Raw genomic sequence first — 17,671 nt, forward strand, 5'->3', positions numbered from 1 at the left:
TTTCTTTTTTTTCCTCCCCCCTGTTTAAAAAGTCACAACTTGTCCCGCAAAAAACAAGCCCTCACATGGCCATGTCAATGGAAAAATGAAAAAGTTATGGCTCTTGAGACGCAACTGCAAAATTAGTTGAAATTCAATGATTAGACCATTTTAAAAAACCTGCGACAGGGTGGTAGGAAACCCGCCACTCAAGGGGTTAACACTAGATCACTAAACTTATTCACATTAGAGTCGCTACATATTAGTCCTTCAGACTAACCAAATTAAACTTCAATTATTTATTTATCGTATTGGTAAAAAGGAAAATTTGAAAGGCCCTTTTATTAGATTTACCTAAAACCTATCATCAAACTAAATAAACTTATTCCTTGCAGTCGCTGCAAACTGGAGCCGTGTGTTCGCCACAAATGGCCTTGCTGCAGGAGTGGCTTGAGGACTTGGTCATCCTGTGCTTCTGGTATGGACCAAATGCACAAACTTTGCATTTGGCTGTGCTTGAGAAGTACTTTCCATTTTCAAAATATCTTTGATACTTGCTCTAATATCCTTCCTGAAAGAACCAGGAGCGCACCTATACACCGAATACGTTGAGGTTTGTAAGACTGTTTAGGGATCTAGGGGTCAAAGCATTCACAACTGCAATTCCTTAATATACCCAGTACACTAATGGCTTCCTTCTAAGCAAAATTGACTTGACGTTGTCTGTATGAACAGTGCAGCTTGTTTTCTGTTTCTGAAGTGTTAATGCTAGCTAATACCCGGTTACTGACAGGCAGCAGGGAGTAGGACTCCCCTGCAGATTCCTCACAAGTTGCAATGTATTAATGCAGCCTATACACCATAACGGTGCTTTCCCAGCTACGGTAATATTTTCTACCAGAATGCTGGTTAAAGTGGCTGTCCATATACACTTTCCTGCTCATCTGAAACCGCGTGTTGAGACCGCTGCATGCAGGAAGGCAGGTGTCCAATGCCAGCGGTGTCTTGCACAGGTTCTGTTAACTGGAATTGGACCCATGCAGGATACTTGCTGTCCATCAGACGTGTTTCAATATGTATAACGTCTATATATTTTAGCTTGATTGCTTCAGTTTCCTGCATCTTACTTGTGACTATCTTACAAGTCGAGGAATGAAAGATTTGTATGCTTCGTGCTACTCGGAGACGTCTTGGCAGTGCCTGGTACAAGCTGTATCTTTCTTTTCCCTTTCTCCCTTCTCTTGAAGGACAGGCTGGTCATTGTTGTATAGACACTGGAGATTCTGTGTGCTGTATCATGTTTGTTCATATAGTGAATAAGCAATCACAACTAAAAGTAATTCTAAAGTCTGATTAGTTTCAGTAGGACTGCGGGAGCTCTAGTTTCCCTCCTCTGATCTGACCTGTAAGTAAATGCGTAAGGGGGGGGGGGGAGGAGTAAAAAAGCTTGCTTCCAGTCTTGTCCAGGGAAATTATCAACATTATGGCTCAGCCACACATTTAAATATACTTACAATACAAAACCTTACCCATCTAGTTTCTGAACAGAAGAGGGTCCTTTGGAAAGTGTGTGTGTGTTATATATATATATATATCAATCTATATCCTCTTGGTTGCAGGAGTAAGCCAATGTAATGGGCTGCAGACACATTCTATGTCCCAGCAGACGGTCTCCAGAACTTTACATGTATAATGGCTATAGGCCTTCCCTTCTTAAAGCAGTACCTAAAATGTCGGCATTTGTTTTTAATCTGTCGATACTTTTTTGATACTCTCAAGGAGTCTTGTCTCTAATTCATGATTTATATAACTAATTATGTTTGAAGAGCAGCAAATAAAGTCTCAAATGAGTATATAAGTAATACAATAGTGCTATAAACAAGTCCATGGTAAGGAGAATTGGAGAACAGGGATTACTGATCAGGGGTCTTTCGTGGTATAGAAAAAATATCTGTATAGATGCAAACAGAATATATACATGTGTATGTTTAATGTGTGTAATCCAACAGCTCGCTGCATTAAAATAGCGGTGGCAAACTTTGACGGTGCAGTCCTACAGATGCAAGTTCAGTTAGGCTGGACTCACTTGAGCGTGTTGGTATAGCAGGGAATACGCTGTACCAATCTCCCATAGGCGGCCATGTTACTGCTCATTTGAATTAAGCAAAATACACACGCAAGAAAAATCACAGCATGTTTGATTTTGCTGCAAATTACTCCCGCATACACGCCAAGATGGTATACGGCGATGGACGGCACGCAGCCAGTACATAATGTGCCCCGTGTGTAATATCACGCAGCCTGCACGCTGCAAGATACGGTCGTGTGAGCTCAGCCTAAAGCCGCCTGCATACGGGTGGAATCCGTCCCTGTGCCCAGCCAGGATCCGTGCATACCTGTCCTAAAGCCGTCAGACACGTGCAGTAGAGATTTTTATTTACTTTTTAAGTCTCTGCTTTTCCCGCGTCATCGCTAGGAATCCGTGACCAATGTCATTACGGAAGGGCCACGGATCGTAGTGCTTCTATTGACTTAAATGGAAGCCGTCTGTGCGGAATCTGCGCAGAAATGGAGCATGCTGTGATTTCTTTCATGAGCGAAAAATCACAACCCATTTCCGCTTGTGTAGAAGAAATCTTGTTTTGCCATAGCATGCTATGGGTGGTATTGGCTGCGAAACATGGACGCCTGCTCCGAAATCTGCCGCTGTGCAGGAGGCCTAATGGGGAGATTAGTTTTTGTTGCTTTTCAGATATTTGGTGCATTTTAATGTTTTTATAACTGATAGGGGATTGCTCTTCTGTCCTGTGGTCCCATCCTGTATGGATACTACGAGTTATATGTGAAGCGCACTTGGTGCCCATCCATTTTATGTAGTTTGCACCAGGGAATAGTCTTGAGTTTTCTTTACTAACTTTATTTTTTTCTTCAAATGCTTCTCATGGTTATTCTGGGTCTGTTTGCTGGGAAAGGCTGTTGCCAAGGTTTCCAGACAAGAAATATGTAGCTGCAAATGAGTTCTTTGTATCACTACAGATCTGAAGGAATGAAGTCGGATACAATTTTTTATTTTATTTTTTTGTAATATGTCCATTCTTAACTTGTAAGAATAGCCCAGTGGACTACACTATTCCTGCCAGTTCAGCATAGTTTTAGCAAGGCATGGTGGGGATGAGAGAAAAATCTCAGTGTAAGGGCTTATTCAGACGACCGTATATCGGCCGGGTATTCACGCCGGCCGATATATGGTGTCTCTCTGCAGGGGAAGGAGGCTGGAAGAGCCGGGAACAGTGCTCTGAGCTCCTGCCCCCTCTCTGCCTCCTCCACCCCTCTGCACTATTTGCAATGAGAGGGGTCTGGATGGGGGCAGGGCTAAGTTCTGGGAATTGGCTCTGCCACATCCCACCTCCCCTCATTGCAAATGGTGCAGAGGGAGGGAGCTCAAAGCACTGCTCCCGGCTCTTCCAGCCTCCTCCCCCTGCATAGAGAGACGCCGTATATCGGTCGTCTGAATAAGCCCTAAATGTAAGTGTTTTGTTTTTTTGTTTTTTTAACTAAGTAATTATTGTAACATTGCATTTTTTTCCCCTACAACTACTATAGGAATGCCATGACACCGAGAAGGAGAAATCTCAACTGCGAGAGGATATAAAACAATGCAAAATTAGGGAAATGCAACAACTCCAAGACTTCTCTGAGCTGGAAGAAGAGAATATTTCTCTGTTGAAACAAGTGTCCGTGTTGAAGGAAAATCAGGTAATTTAAGAAAGTGGTACAATCCTCAGACTTTGTTTAAACCTTTCAGTTTTCAAAACTTGTCCTTCACAAGGAACTTCATTGTTTGCTCTTTGGGGGGTGTGAGTTGCTCTAGTCAGATAATGAGATGTGCACCTATTGATCGCATGCCCAGCATGGATTGCCCCCTACTCCAGCGAACAAGTCTCATGTTGAGTCTTCAATTTGAAAATCTTTGCCCAAGATGGTGTGATGCGTACAGTGTGCCGGGTTTTCAGTATCTCTTGAGCTCTGTCGCACTCCAATTTTAATTATTTGGGGGTTACAGAAATGGCAAAAATCAGCCAACTAATCTGTTTGCATAGTTCTGGCCTCCGGTGGCTGCAGAGGTAAGCCAGGTCAGAGGGACCACTGTGTTAAATATCGTGCCTGGGACTTACACCATCAGACAATAATGGCATATCCTGTGGATATGTCATAAATCTAAGAGATCGTAACATTCCTTAACCCCTTAATGACACGGCCTATTTTGGCATTGAGGACCAAGCGTTTTTTGGTTTGTTTTTTTTCCCCCCATCTCCATTTTTCAAAAGCCATAACTTTTTTTTTTATTTTTCCGTGGACGCGGCCGTATAAGGGTTTTTTTGCGTGACGAGCTGTAGTTTTTATCGGTACCACTTTTGGGTACATAGACTATATCGTAAAATTTTATTTTTTTTTATAACGGAGAAAACGCATCAATTCTGCCATAGTTTTCTTTTTCGTACAGCGTTAATCATGCAGCATAAATGACACACAAATTTTTTTCTGCGGGTTGGTATGGTAACAACGATACCAAAATTGTAAATTTTTTTTTTTTAGGTTTTTACACTTTTTTGCAATAAAACACCCCCTTTTTTTTGGAAATTTTTTTTTTTTTTTTTTCTTCTCTATAGCTGCCTTCAAAGTCCTGTAACTTTCTTTTTTCTTTTTCTATGTACGGAGCTCTATGAGGGCTTATTTTTTGCGAGACGGGCTGTAGTTTTTATTGGTACCATTTTGGGAAATGTACGGCTTTTTTGATCACTTTTATTGCATTTTTTTGGGAGGCAAAATGCTAAAAATTAGTATTTTGCCTCTGTTTTTTTTTTTTACACTTTTTGTCGTACAAAATAAAAAGCATGTTCAACTTTTTGTACACGTTGTTACGGACGCGTCAATACCCAATAGTGGGGTTTTAATTTTTTTTTCCCCTTTTTTTATGTTAATATTAGAAAAAGCATAAAGGGGTTTTTTAACCTTTTTTTTTACATTTTTCTTTTTTTTTTTACACTTTTTTTTTTTTTTTTTTTTACACTATTTGAGTCCCTCTGAGGGACTTGCAGCACTGTGCCTATGATCGCTGTCATAAGGCATGGCAGAGCTACTGCTCTCCCATGCCTTATCGCTTATACAGCGATTATAGGCACAGGCAATACAGGACGCCAGTGTCTGGCGTCCTGTTGCCATGGTGACAGGCCGGGCTCTCGGGATGACATCGCGAGAGCCGGCCGGAGACAGAGGGAGCGCGATCCCTCTGTGAACTCTTTCCCTGCCGCGATCTACTTAGATCGCGGCAGGGAAGGGGTTAACAGCGGGGGGGCACATCTCCGATGCCCCCCTGCTGTTGCAGCGGGACGCCGGCTGTGACTGACAGCCGGCTCCCACTGCGGGATAGCGCCGGATCTTATGTGATCTCGCGCTATCCCCAGGACGTACCGGTACGTCCTTTTGCGGGAAGTACCAGGCTGCCAGGACGTACCGGTACGTCCTGGAGCGGGAAGGGGTTAAACTTCTCGCGTACAGAATTTTTCTCTTAGAAACCCCAAACTGGAATACCAGTTTTAAAAATTTAGACAAACTATGACCTATAGGTAATTATGGCACACCTTTTGGTAGTCTCAAATCTTCCTGCCAGTTCATCGTTAGCTCAAGCTTCATGCTTGCTCCTCCTGCATACTTTACACTGCAGATTTGTGTATGCACACTTGCTGCATTGTACAATCTAAAGGCTAATGTCTGTGAATGGGGAGCTGTCCACTTTAATTGCAGCATTGGCTAATGACCTACGGTTTCTTCCTCAGGTGGATTATGAAGGTATAAAACATGAACTGAAAAGAAAAGATGAAGAAATTGACTTTTTGAATAGCCAGCTAGATGAGCTGGTGCAGCTGAAAGATATTGCTGACCGTCAGCTTGAGGAAGCCCTGGAGACACTGAAAAGCGAAAGGGAACAGAAAAATGAACTCCGGCGAGAGTTATCAGGTTACCTCAGCTACGACTCCATAGGGAATCTACAAACAAACTTTGAAGACCACAATGAAGAAGAAGAATTTGACAGTGGTTATAACTCTGGTGGCCTAAACAAGTCAAACGGAGAGATCCTGATGTCCACGCCGCGTAACAGCGACCTCTTCCATCCCGGCCCGAAAATGGCATCTGATCTCTTCACTGAACTTAGTCTGACGGAAATTCAGAAAGTCAAGCAGCAATTATTGCAGGTATTACTCACTCTCCTCCCTTGCCGAATATTGTACTCCATGTTCTTAGGAGGACGAAGGCTTTGTAGACTGCTTAGCACATTAGTATTTACATGTTAGAAATATTCAAGTCTTTATACTTTTCCAGTAAAGTGTGTTTGCCAGCGCTGGGGTCCTTTTTTAAAATCCGCTAAATTCTCAGCCTGCATCGATGAATGTGCATGTCGTACAGGACTCGTTAAACTTTTTTACACCGGCTGAGCATCTGCTTGTGGTGAAAGATCATGAATAGAGATGAGCGGCTATACTCGCTAAGGCACATTACACGAGCGAGTAGTGCCTTAGCCGAGTATCTCCCCGCTCGTCTCTAAAGATTCGGGGAGCGGCGCGGGTGACAGGTGAGTTGTGGCAGGGAGCGGGGGGGGAGAGAGAGATCTCCCCTCCGTTTCTCCCCGCCGGCCCCCAAATCTTTAGAGACGAGCGGGGAGATACTCGGCTAAGGCACTACTCGGTCGAGTAATGTGCCTTAGCGAGTATACTCGCTCATCTCTAATCAAGTCTTTTGTTGGCCAGTTGTACATCTCTATCACATAAGGTTGGGGATGTACACAATCGGCGAGCAATTTAACGTTTGCTGAAAGTCAAGCAATAAATGAGTCGGCGTTCACTCATTGGCACTTCTATACAGTTTGTAAGGCGAACAAACATTCCGAGGAATGTACACGCTCCAGATAGAAATTTAAAAAAATTACCTAGAAGCCTGTCTGCTTCTTGACTGAAACATTTAGGAGTCCATTTACATCTTAGTCACCAAAAAATGTTAAATAAAAAATGCCCAAGGGTATTTTCACACAGCAGGATCTTCTTTTAAAACTTAGGGCAGAAATCCACTGTAGCTGCAGATTCACATGTGGAATTAGCCCTGTGAATGGGCAAAATCTGCATGCAGAATTTCCAATGAAATTCTGTAACAGACGTGTTCTATCGCTACTCAGTGGGGACCCACGTAGATTTGGAAAAATCCACATTTGATTCCATCGTGTGAACATCTACTTAGTTTGCAATACTGTAAATCATCTACACATCCAGAGTGAGGCCCCCCAATATAATATACAGGGCCACAACCTAGTGTACACATGTTGAGCCTACCTCCACAGTATAACACATTCAAAGCTCCCACTCCCATTAAGGGTGTATTCACATGGGGTGGTATGGATGCACTATAAATTGCTCCGAAAACCACTTGGGGGATGGGGGGGGGGGGGGGGGGGGGTTTGCCGCAAAAATGCACATGATTTCCGTTTTTTTGCATTTAAACCTTCCCTGTATGAATTACTGTACCTCCCATCCCCACTGTGAAAGCAGCCGGGTGCCCCATCCCCTGAGTGGTAGCTGAGGTGAACATGTAACAGCAGGAGAGCAACACTCATCAGGCATGCTGATGCCTATTTACTCTTTAGGGCAGTGTCCTCAAGGGACTAGTCTATTATATGTGTATATCATCAAGCACACTAGGCATGTTTGTAGATAGAGAGGTTGTCGTCTTAGTCATGCCGCAGCAGGGTTGGTCACAGTTGGTTGCCAATGCATTCAAGATTTTGCAAATTGTTACAAGTCTCAAGTTTTGCCCCCATTTTGGGTGCTATCTGGAGCCATGCCTATTATAGGGCAATGTAAAAGGACCTTAGATGGATTCTGCCAGAATAGACTCCTAGTCATAGGTGGTCAATCTAATTGGGGGTCTCATTGCTGAGACATCACCAGTCCTGAGAACAGAAGTCCCATGACCTCCACTTAGTGAGGGCTTGCTGGACCCACCTGCAGTTTATTAGGGCTGACGGAAATGGCAAAGTACAAGTACTCTATCTCCATCAATGCTATTGACAATGAATGGAGCTACAGTGCCGCTCCATTCAGTCTCCTCACTGCAGCCGATTTAAATGAAGATGTGACACGGGCCCCTTGGGATTGCTGTGGGTCTCAGTGGTAAGACCCCACTATCTCCTACATTTTATTCTAGTACAACCCCTTTAAGTCTTAAAGGGTATTCCAGACTTTTACTATTTATGACTTTCCCTCAAGGATAACCGATCAATAGTTGATCACCAGGGTCCACCGCTTGGGATCTTCACCGATCAGCTGATCTTCCGGCCCACTGTCAGTGCAGTAGGTTGGATGTCATCAGTGGTCAGGGCTGGAAGTGTAATATACAGAATCGCTCCCATTGATTTTTATGTACCGTATATACCGGCGTATAAGACGACTTTTGAACCCCGAAAAATCTGCTCTGAAGTCGGGGGTCGTCTTATGCGCCGGTAATACAAAAAAAAGTGTAAAAAAAAAAAATCATTACTCACCTCCCCCGGCGTTCTGTCGCGCTCCGGCAGGATGTCGCTCGCTCCTCGTCCCCGGCGCAGCATTGCTTTCTGAATGCGGGGCTTGAAATCCCCGCTTCCAGAAAGCTAATACACATGCCGTCAGCCAGTTACAGCCATTCAATGACAGCATTGAATGGCTGTGATTGGCTAAAACACAAGTGGCTTCAGCCAATCACACTATTCAATGACATCATTGAATGGCTGTGATTGGCTGAAGGCGCACGTGTGTTAGCAATCACACCCATTCAATGATGTCATTGAATAGTGTGATTGGCTGAAGCCACTTGTGTTTTAGCCAATCACAGCCATTCAATGATGTCATTGAATGGATGTAACTGGCTGACGGCGTGTGTATTAGCTTTCTGGAGGCGGGGATTTCAAGCCCTGCATTCAGAAAGCAACGCTGCGCCGGGGACGAGGAGCGAGCGACATCCTGCCGGAGCGCGACAGAACACCGGGGGAGGTGAGTACTGATTTTTTTTTTTTTTTCTCCACTGTAATACCGGCGTATAAGGTGAAAGTTGGGGGGTCGTCTTATACGCCCCGTCGCCTTATACACCGGTATATACGGTAGTCTATTACACTTCCAGCGTACAGATGCAACAAATTGTAGCTTGATTGTGATGGCACGGAACAGAAAGGTGTCTTAACCCATTATGAACAATATTCTCAACATAACAAAAGCCATTGTAAAGCAATTTAAAGTGTAAATAAACCACCCTGATGGCGTGGCACACCGTAATCTCACGTCAAGCTAAAGATTATGCATCTGTACGTAAAGCCCCGATCAGCTGCTCGGCAGGAATACAGAGCAGTATACCCCTAGCGATCAAGTATTTATGACCTATCTGAAGAATATGTCCTCAATGGTAAAAGGCCAGAATACTCCCTTTTTAAGGTTTGTAGGCATCTGATGATGGGAGGAGCGGCTGAATGCTCTATTTTAGTTACTAAGGATTTGAAGATGGTTTTTGAGAGGGTCACATGTTGGTCATCAGGACTACATTGCATCTCCTTGTTCTTCGGTCGTTTGTCTTGCACACACTGTTCCGTAGCAGGAATTTCTCTATAAACACATCGCACTCAGCTAGTGACTAATCTGTGGCAAGCATCCTAACGTTAACTATATATGGTCTGTGAGTAAGTGTGGCATGCAGAACTGGCTGTGTAATGGGCGGGCTGTGCCAGTGATAGTAGATGCCATCTACTTATATTTGTTTGCTCCGTATAAAACTTGACAAGTCAAACATCTTTGTTGTGAGACGGTTTACGTTGTGTGACGGATCTGTGACCTGACACTGTAATCACGCCGGACGGAGCCCACGGACCTGTTCAACGGGGATCCACATAGTATCTGTTATGTTACTGAAAATAGCTCTGCATGCTACACTTATCATTATTGAAACATGATAGAATCTGCAGCAGATCATCGGTTTGGTATAGCTTTGGTCCGAGGCAAATGTGACCAGGTGAAGGGGCCACAAGTTAAAGGTGGGGTGCAATTACTTTTTAAAAATTTAAATGTGCAGATGTGCTAAAATAACAAATCCATCAGAACTTGCCCATCCTCAGCCCCAGCGCTGCAGTCCTGCCATTCACCTGGTCTCTAACAGCAGAAGTCGGTCTCTGCCCATTCTCCTGGCATCGGCACTCACATGCTTGATGCCAGGAGTTTTGACCGGCAGTCATCTCTCTTTTTACAGCGCAAGGTGATCGCTTAAACGTTGAGCGATCACCTTGCGCTCTGTTATACAGCCGAGTGCTCCGAGCGAAGGATGCAAAGGCAAGTGGGGTGTCCGCGCTTGTTTTTGCATCCAGCTGTTCCCTGCTTGGAGCGCCCGGCTGTTATACAGCCAAGTGCCCCGAGTGGGGTATGGAGAACACAGTTGGACCGCTCTGTTCTTCTTACCCCGCCTGTCATCGAGGAGACGGGTACAGCTGAAACGATAGTATCAGCTGTATCCCGCTGTGAATCCCTGATAAGGCTCATTGTTGTCTTTCAGTACGCTGAAGGACAACGATGGACTGCTTACCGAAAACTGCATGATGTCAGTGCAGTTACACACAACGATTATCGCTCAAAAGACGGCTTTGAGTGTTTTTTGGTTTTGTTTTTTTCTTTTTTTTGTTTGAGTGACAATCGTTGTCTAAAAGGGCCTATACTATTGCTATATTTGCTTAGCATATCTGCACCTGATTTTCGAAAAGTGACCAGACAATTCGTAGGGAGAGACGGCAACACTCTATAGGGCCCTGTCTACTAAATGCCATTCAAGAGTCATTGATGCACTAGTAAATGTGCTGCAAGCATGGCTGTAAGAGCCCTGTGCTATGACACTTGATGATTTGTTACCTTCATTAGCTTGGGGCGGTGGAAACTCCACTTGAAGGGCATTGTCATAGCAATGCCCTTGTAGTAGTAAAACTTGTCCTCCCTGCTCCTCCAGTCCACAAAGAAGCCCCCCTGATCTCACGAGTAGCCACAGTGGGCCTATCCCTTCATCTGGTGACAACACAGGGTTGCCCACTGCCTCCCAGTCTTCCACTCTTGCATGTTCTTGCTTACTCCCACAATATATCCAATGCTGTCAGCAATACATGCAGCAATATATAGTTACCTGCTGTATGCACCTGCTTCCACCATATAACAGCCGCTGTGCACGGTCCGTCCAGCAAAACAGGTCAGGCAAATGGAGCTGGATGATTGTATCTAGCTTCACACACTCAGCAAATGCACAGATCGCAAGGAGCCAAGAGGGTTGCCACTGCCAAACTTCCATTGCCTTGCTGCTGTTTCAGAAGTTTTCTTCTTGCAGCAGAAGGTCCAGCGAACATCTGATCATTGAGAATCCTGAATGCTGGATGTCCACCAATCAACTATTAATGACCGGTCTTTTAATTCGAGGTTTTTGTATTATGTAAAACTAGCTTGCCTAATTCACCCGGCCTTCTGTGGAGTCAAGCTAATAAATATTCACGAGTGCCAGTTATGACATGATGATCTTTGCAAAGCTGCAGCATGAAAAAAATGCAACAAGTTTGGAAGTAGTTAATCACCCTGACTTCATTCCTCAAAAGTAGCAGTGAATCTGGTCTCAATTAGTGCGTAAATAGTCGTGCCCCCCCCCGGGTTTGCGGTATGTCCCCCTGCAACGAAGTTCTCCTTATGTGCCGCACAATGGAAAATGGGGTAATTTAGTTAGCACAAGTGTTGGAGAGTAGTGACTTCGCATGTTTTTTTTGTTTTAGGGGGGTGGTGATGGTGGTGGGTGGATTCTGTATATATGTACACTTTATTGCCTGAAACTAGTGTCAATACAGTATCTGCAGCAAAGTTTCACTTGCTTTTCGTGTCGCCTTTGGCAAGTGATATCTGAGCACACTAAATACAGCTGACATATTACACTATGAGGGGATTTGCTACTGATGGCCAGTAATTGCCTGTAAGGGTCGTACTTTCTCTTCAGTGTGTAAAGGAGAATCTGTGTTTACCAAGGAGAAGACAATCGGATCTCGTGTAGGAAGCATGGGCCCCTCGGGGAAATACAAAGCACACCTGCTTGTTGCAGTATCAAATGATTTCTAGTTTATTCAAAGGTGCATGGGGTTTATATACCATAAATGACATCACAGGAAAAGTACATACCTCCAAGAATAATTAGAATACATGATGGGCTACAACTAAAATGTTCAACATAAGTGACACCTTTTAAGGTGTAACTAATTTAATATACAATGAAACCCACAATCTAATAGCAAGAACAACTGATCTATTGATCTCCAATTTTTTTTAAGTGTTCAGATTCAGCCTAAACATATCTATAGACTATAGAGGTTGCTGAGCACACAGCACCCCCAATGCCCATGATGATACTGAGATGGAGGAGCAGTCTTCTGTCTCTATTGTCCTCATACTATGGATGTGTTTGCACAGCCGCTCTGGTTCTCAGAGCTCAGATGTCTACAAATAAATATTGGTCTTTCTTTTGTTTCCTCCGGCAAATAAGTAGCAATGGAAACGCGAGGTCCTTTAACCCCTTGAGTGGCACGCCCGGAAAATTTCCGTGACGAGCTCCACTGCTCATAGCAACATAGCCCGGAAGATTTCCGGGCTATGTATCACTATGGGAGCTGCAGAGCACAATGCCGCAAGTTGTGACAGTGTGCTCTGCCTGCACAGACCCACAGAAAACAAAGCAAGGGCTTTGAAAAAACAGCAGAAGATATTGCCGATATGTCGGCAATCTCCTGCTTTGTTTACTGGTTGCCATAGAGACCATCGGCTTGTCAGAAGCAAGCCGATGGTCTCTGTGGCAGGGAGAGCTAGTGCTGGGCTGTCAGAGGACAGCTAGGTACCAGCTCTTACAGCAGAGATCAGAGAAAACCTCCGATCTCTGCTGTGTTAACCCTTTACATATGGCAGTCTATGTGACTGCAGCATGTAAAGGGCTGTCACTGCAGCATGTAAAGGGCTGTCACCATCGGACCCCCGGAATGTGATCAGGGGTCCTGATGGGTCCCTGTGGAAGTTCCCTAAAGAAACAAAAAAAAAAAAAAAAAAAAAAAGTTAAAAAATTATAAAAAAAATAACACTTGTCTCCCTTTACTTTGTAAAAAATCAAAAATACAATCACACATGTGGTATCCATGCGTCGTAATGACCCAGAGAAGGAAGTTAATGCATTATTTAACCCCTTAATGACATGGCCTGTTTTTTTTTTTTTTTCCCCATTTCTGTTTTTCCTCCCCCCTGTTTAAAAAATCACAACTTGTCCCGCAAAAAACAAGCCCTCATATGGCCATGTCAATGGAAAAATGAAAAAGTTATGGCTCTTGAGACGCAACTGCAAAATTAGTTGAAATTCAATGATTAGACTATTTTAAAAAACCTGCCCTGGTGGGCACAACAGGGTGGTAGGAAACCCGCCACTCAAGGGGTTAACACTTGGAGAGACTGTAGCGAGCATGCGACCAGCGGTGAAGTAGCTATCATATGTTCTTCACTTGGCAGGCACTAACACTGCTCAGTAACTGGTTAGCTTTGATCTTTCTTTCGGGGACAATGCTTCTAGTTAACCCTTCTGCTGCCTTCCAGTCAGAATATTACATTTGTTTATGTGAAAGGATCTGCAGCAGACAAATTAGGGCTTTTTGTTCTGCATGAAAGATCAGTTGGTGATCTAATTTATCACTGATCGTTTGCTTGCTGCATGAGTTTACACCTAACAATTATCGCCCGTCACTCTAGTGATCCGCATGGCAGTCATGCTGTGTAAAAGGACCCAACATCAGTTTGCATGCAGCCTCCTATGAAAAGCATGATAGAAGTTATAGAAACATCCCTGAGTAAAGGCCCTTTTACACGCAATGATCGCTCAAATGACAGTGAGCGATAATTGTTACATGTAAACGCGGGCAGTTGTGCACTATTCGTTCAATTGTTCAGCGCTGCTTTTTAACCCGCATTTAAAAAAAAATTATTATTATTTGACAGCTCAAGACATTCCATTTGAATAGAATTCGTTCAGTCTTTTGAGCGGCTTGCTGACTTGAAAGTACTCATTGTGTTTGTCTTGCATACATAATGAGTACATTGTTGACTCATGCCAGATGACCATGGAATCCTGCTGGCCAGATAATCCCTCGCCTAAACTCATGCCCACCTGCGCAAACAACTGCTACTCAGTTTACTTCAGCTACTGAGGAAATGGAGCTGCATAAAATTACTTACAGATAATAGCTTTTAATCAAAAATCTCATCAGTTCATTCAGTCGTGCGGATATTTTAGCGATAATTGTATGTAAAGGGGCCTTTAAGGCTCTTTTACATGCAAAGATCTTTCAAAAGATTGAAAGACTGACAGTTCGTTTTGCATGAAGTGCTAATGGGAACTAATGGCATTAGCACTTTATTAGCTTTGTTTGCATGTAAATGAGCCTCCTGGAGCTGCTTGCAGACCACAGTAGGTGGTCTGAGCTCTGTAATCCGCTCTATTCTCACACGGGCTGTCAGCTGAATGCAGTGTAATCAGCGCTCCCGTGCAGAACATAGCATGTGGTCTGTTATCTCTTCTCCGGCTGAATGATGGATTTTAAGCTCTCCTAAAAATCATCATTCAGCCGAAGAGTAAATGATGGTAGCATTTACACACAACAATTGTCGCTCAAAAGCCATTGATTGAAAAAGATTTTGAGCGCTAATCGTTGTGTGTAACTGGGGCTTTAGTGTATGCCAAGGTTGTGCACACAATCAACCAATGAACCATCTATATTGGATAAGACAACTGTAAACCCCATGGTGTATGCTAACAAAGGACATTGGTGAAGAACCTGCAGTGTAAAGAAAACAATCCCTTAGATCTTAAAGCTTACAAAGTGGATTAGCCCAGTCCTAAGGCCCAATGCACAAGGCCGGATTTGCATTGCAGAATCCTTTGAATTCCGCAGCAAATACCAGCCATTGCATGCAATGTAAAAGCGTGTTTCCATGCCCACGAGCAGAAACCAATTGCGATTTAGTAGTCTTTCCTCCCATGTGTTTCTTTTTGTAAGCATCTTGTGGGTTTCTCCCACACATCTGAGCATCATGGCTATTTAAGCAATTTGGTCCCATTCAGGTGAACTGGTCATTATTAGAGATGAGTGAGCGTACTCGGAAAAGCACTACCCGCTCGAGTAATTTGCTTTATCCGAGTATCGCTGTGCTCGTCCCTGAAGATTCGGGTGCCGCTGCGGCTGACAGGTGAGTCACAGGGCAGAGCGGGCGGGAGAGAGGGAAAGAAAGATCTCCCCTCCGTTCCTCCCCGCTCTCCCCTGCAGCTCCCCGCTCCGTGCCGGCACCCGAATCTTCAGGGACGAGCACAGCGATACTCGGATAAAGCAAATTACTCGAGCGAGTAGTGCTTTTCTGAGTATGCTCGCTCATCTCTAGTCATTATCCTAATCCCTAAAAACACCATGCAGTTACTAGATGTCCTTTCTATAGAGGGAGAATACAGGAGGTGCCGCCTGTCTTCTGACACCCTATTAACATTAGCATGTGTTGCGTCCGTGAAAAAATGGACAGCACACTGGCGCAATCCATGTGCTATCTGTATTTCACGGATGGGTTTCCCCTGAATGGACTATTGTCGGCAAATCGGACCAGAACAGTGCATTATGCAATACACACCATAGGAATAGTCCAATGGGATCATATGAAGTCATGGATTCACGTGAATAAGCCTTAGTGGAATCAATAAATTTGCTTTTCATCTATTGTATCCTAAATGTGTTACTTACTATTCTGCAGGTTGATCGGGAGAAGGCCAACTTGGAGATTAACATGCAAGAAGTCAGGAGGAATCTGGATGAGATGAGCAAGGAGCTATGTAAGGAGCAACAGAGGAATGCTGAATTGGCGGAACAGATGACGATTCTCCAAAAAGATGGTAATCCTAAACACCAGATTGATAATGGAGATGAACTTTCAAAATGTACCTGTGGGCAAGAAGGGTCTGAAGTGTTAAGACTCGAGAGAGAGCTGAAAGACCTAAAGCACAGAGATGAAATGTTAGAGAAAAGGTACCAAGAAGAAAAACTGGAGTGGGAGAAGAGCAAGAAGGCAGTGACGGAGGAGCTCCAGACATGTGTAAAGTCTGAAAGTGATGATCGAGGACTCCTGACTGTTCTTCAGGAAGAGTTGAGGGCGGCGAGGAGATTATATTGTGACTTTCAAAGCAAACTGAACTTGGCGCAAGACGAACTATTATCATTCGTAGAAGAGCTCGCCCAACTCTATAATCACGTCTGCATGCGCAATAACCTGACGCCCAACCGCGTCATGCTCGATTACTTCCGAGACGGGAAAGGCGCCAAGTTACAGTTTAGGAAAAGAAAATCTTCAGACTTTTTCGGTAAACTTCTGGTGAACACAGACTTGGAGATAACAGACCTTCACAGTGGTGAGCGCTCGCCTCTCAGTAGCCCCGACTCCTCCATAGGGTCGGATTTTGGCGACTCTGCTAGAGAACCTCTCAGCATCACCCACCTCATAGCAGTCGTTAAAGACCAGATCAAACATCTACAGGGTGCCCTTGCTGTATCTTGGCACCACACGTCGTTCGAAATGATAACCTCTGAAATGGATAAGGAAAAAGAGGTTTTGGTGGAAGAAATCATGAAACTGAAAGCTTTGCTGAGCACTAAGCGAGAACAGATCGCTACTCTGAGGACTGTGCTGAGGGCAAACAAGCAGGTACATTTTGTCTTAATCAGGGCTCCTGGTTTTATCGTAATCATTTTTTAAGTGTTCCTGTTATGTCTTATCTTTGTTAGTTTTGTGGGTTTTTTATACTTTTTTTGCGTATTTAATAAATTAAGTTAGTTCTCTTTTTTTAAGGTTTGCGTTTTTTATTCCCACATGGTCCTCTAGGTGTGTTTGCATGAGTGGACGAAGCCTGCTTTGATGTGCTTTAGTAGCTTTATTGTATGTTCACTTGTGGCACATTTGTTCCATACATGCGAATGGGGTTGTCGGTTGAAGCCCTGGTTAAGATGAGACGGATGCAAAAACTTCTGCTACAAATCTGCCCTGTGTAAATATACTTTAAGGACTTGCTAATACAGTTGTGTGCAGATCAGTCTACCATACTTATCTGAATATGTTCACATAACACGGGGAACACCACTTTTAGAGGAGTTCTTAAGACCTGCATAACTTGGGCCAGCACCACCCAAATATTAAGAGCCAGAAAGCAAACGTGCCTATTTTTTTTTTTTTTGTAATACTAGCAACTAAAATCAGGTAGACCTTTTTAGTATTCGTTTCCCTAGAATAGATGATGGGGATTGCTATGTACATGGACTACTAACTTACTAAATGTTCTCCCAGTTTGTGTATGAACAAGGTACATGTATAGATTCTATCTGTTCTAGAACTCCACCCTAAATTCATACGGTCTTGCTGTGGGCAGTGTTCATTAAAGGGTTATGCAGAATTGGTAAAAATGATGTGTGCCTGACCTCCCATTCAGAAGAGGTGCCTCTATACTATAGGCTGTGTTTGGTAATGCAGCTCAGACCCACTGGTGGTCTTCCTGG

At 43.9% G+C, this 17,671-nt stretch overlaps 1 protein-coding gene across 2 annotated transcripts in view; it reads left to right on the top strand.

Annotated features, from left to right (window-relative positions):
- The window catches only part of LOC136580293 (protein bicaudal D homolog 2-like), a 46,123-nt gene that overhangs the window by 13,245 nt on the left and 15,207 nt on the right, over nt 1–17,671 (top strand). For both annotated transcript variants that reach the window (XM_066580740.1, XM_066580739.1), the window contains exons 4-6: nt 3,583–3,735; nt 5,817–6,233; nt 15,882–16,826. In XM_066580740.1, coding sequence (XP_066436837.1) covers nt 3,583–3,735; nt 5,817–6,233; nt 15,882–16,826 — 1,515 coding nt within the window. The remainder of the gene's footprint in view (nt 1–3,582; nt 3,736–5,816; nt 6,234–15,881; nt 16,827–17,671) is intronic.

This window comes from Eleutherodactylus coqui, chromosome 10, assembly GCF_035609145.1.
Source record: "Eleutherodactylus coqui strain aEleCoq1 chromosome 10, aEleCoq1.hap1, whole genome shotgun sequence".
Lineage (NCBI taxonomy): Eukaryota > Metazoa > Chordata > Amphibia > Anura > Eleutherodactylidae > Eleutherodactylus > Eleutherodactylus coqui.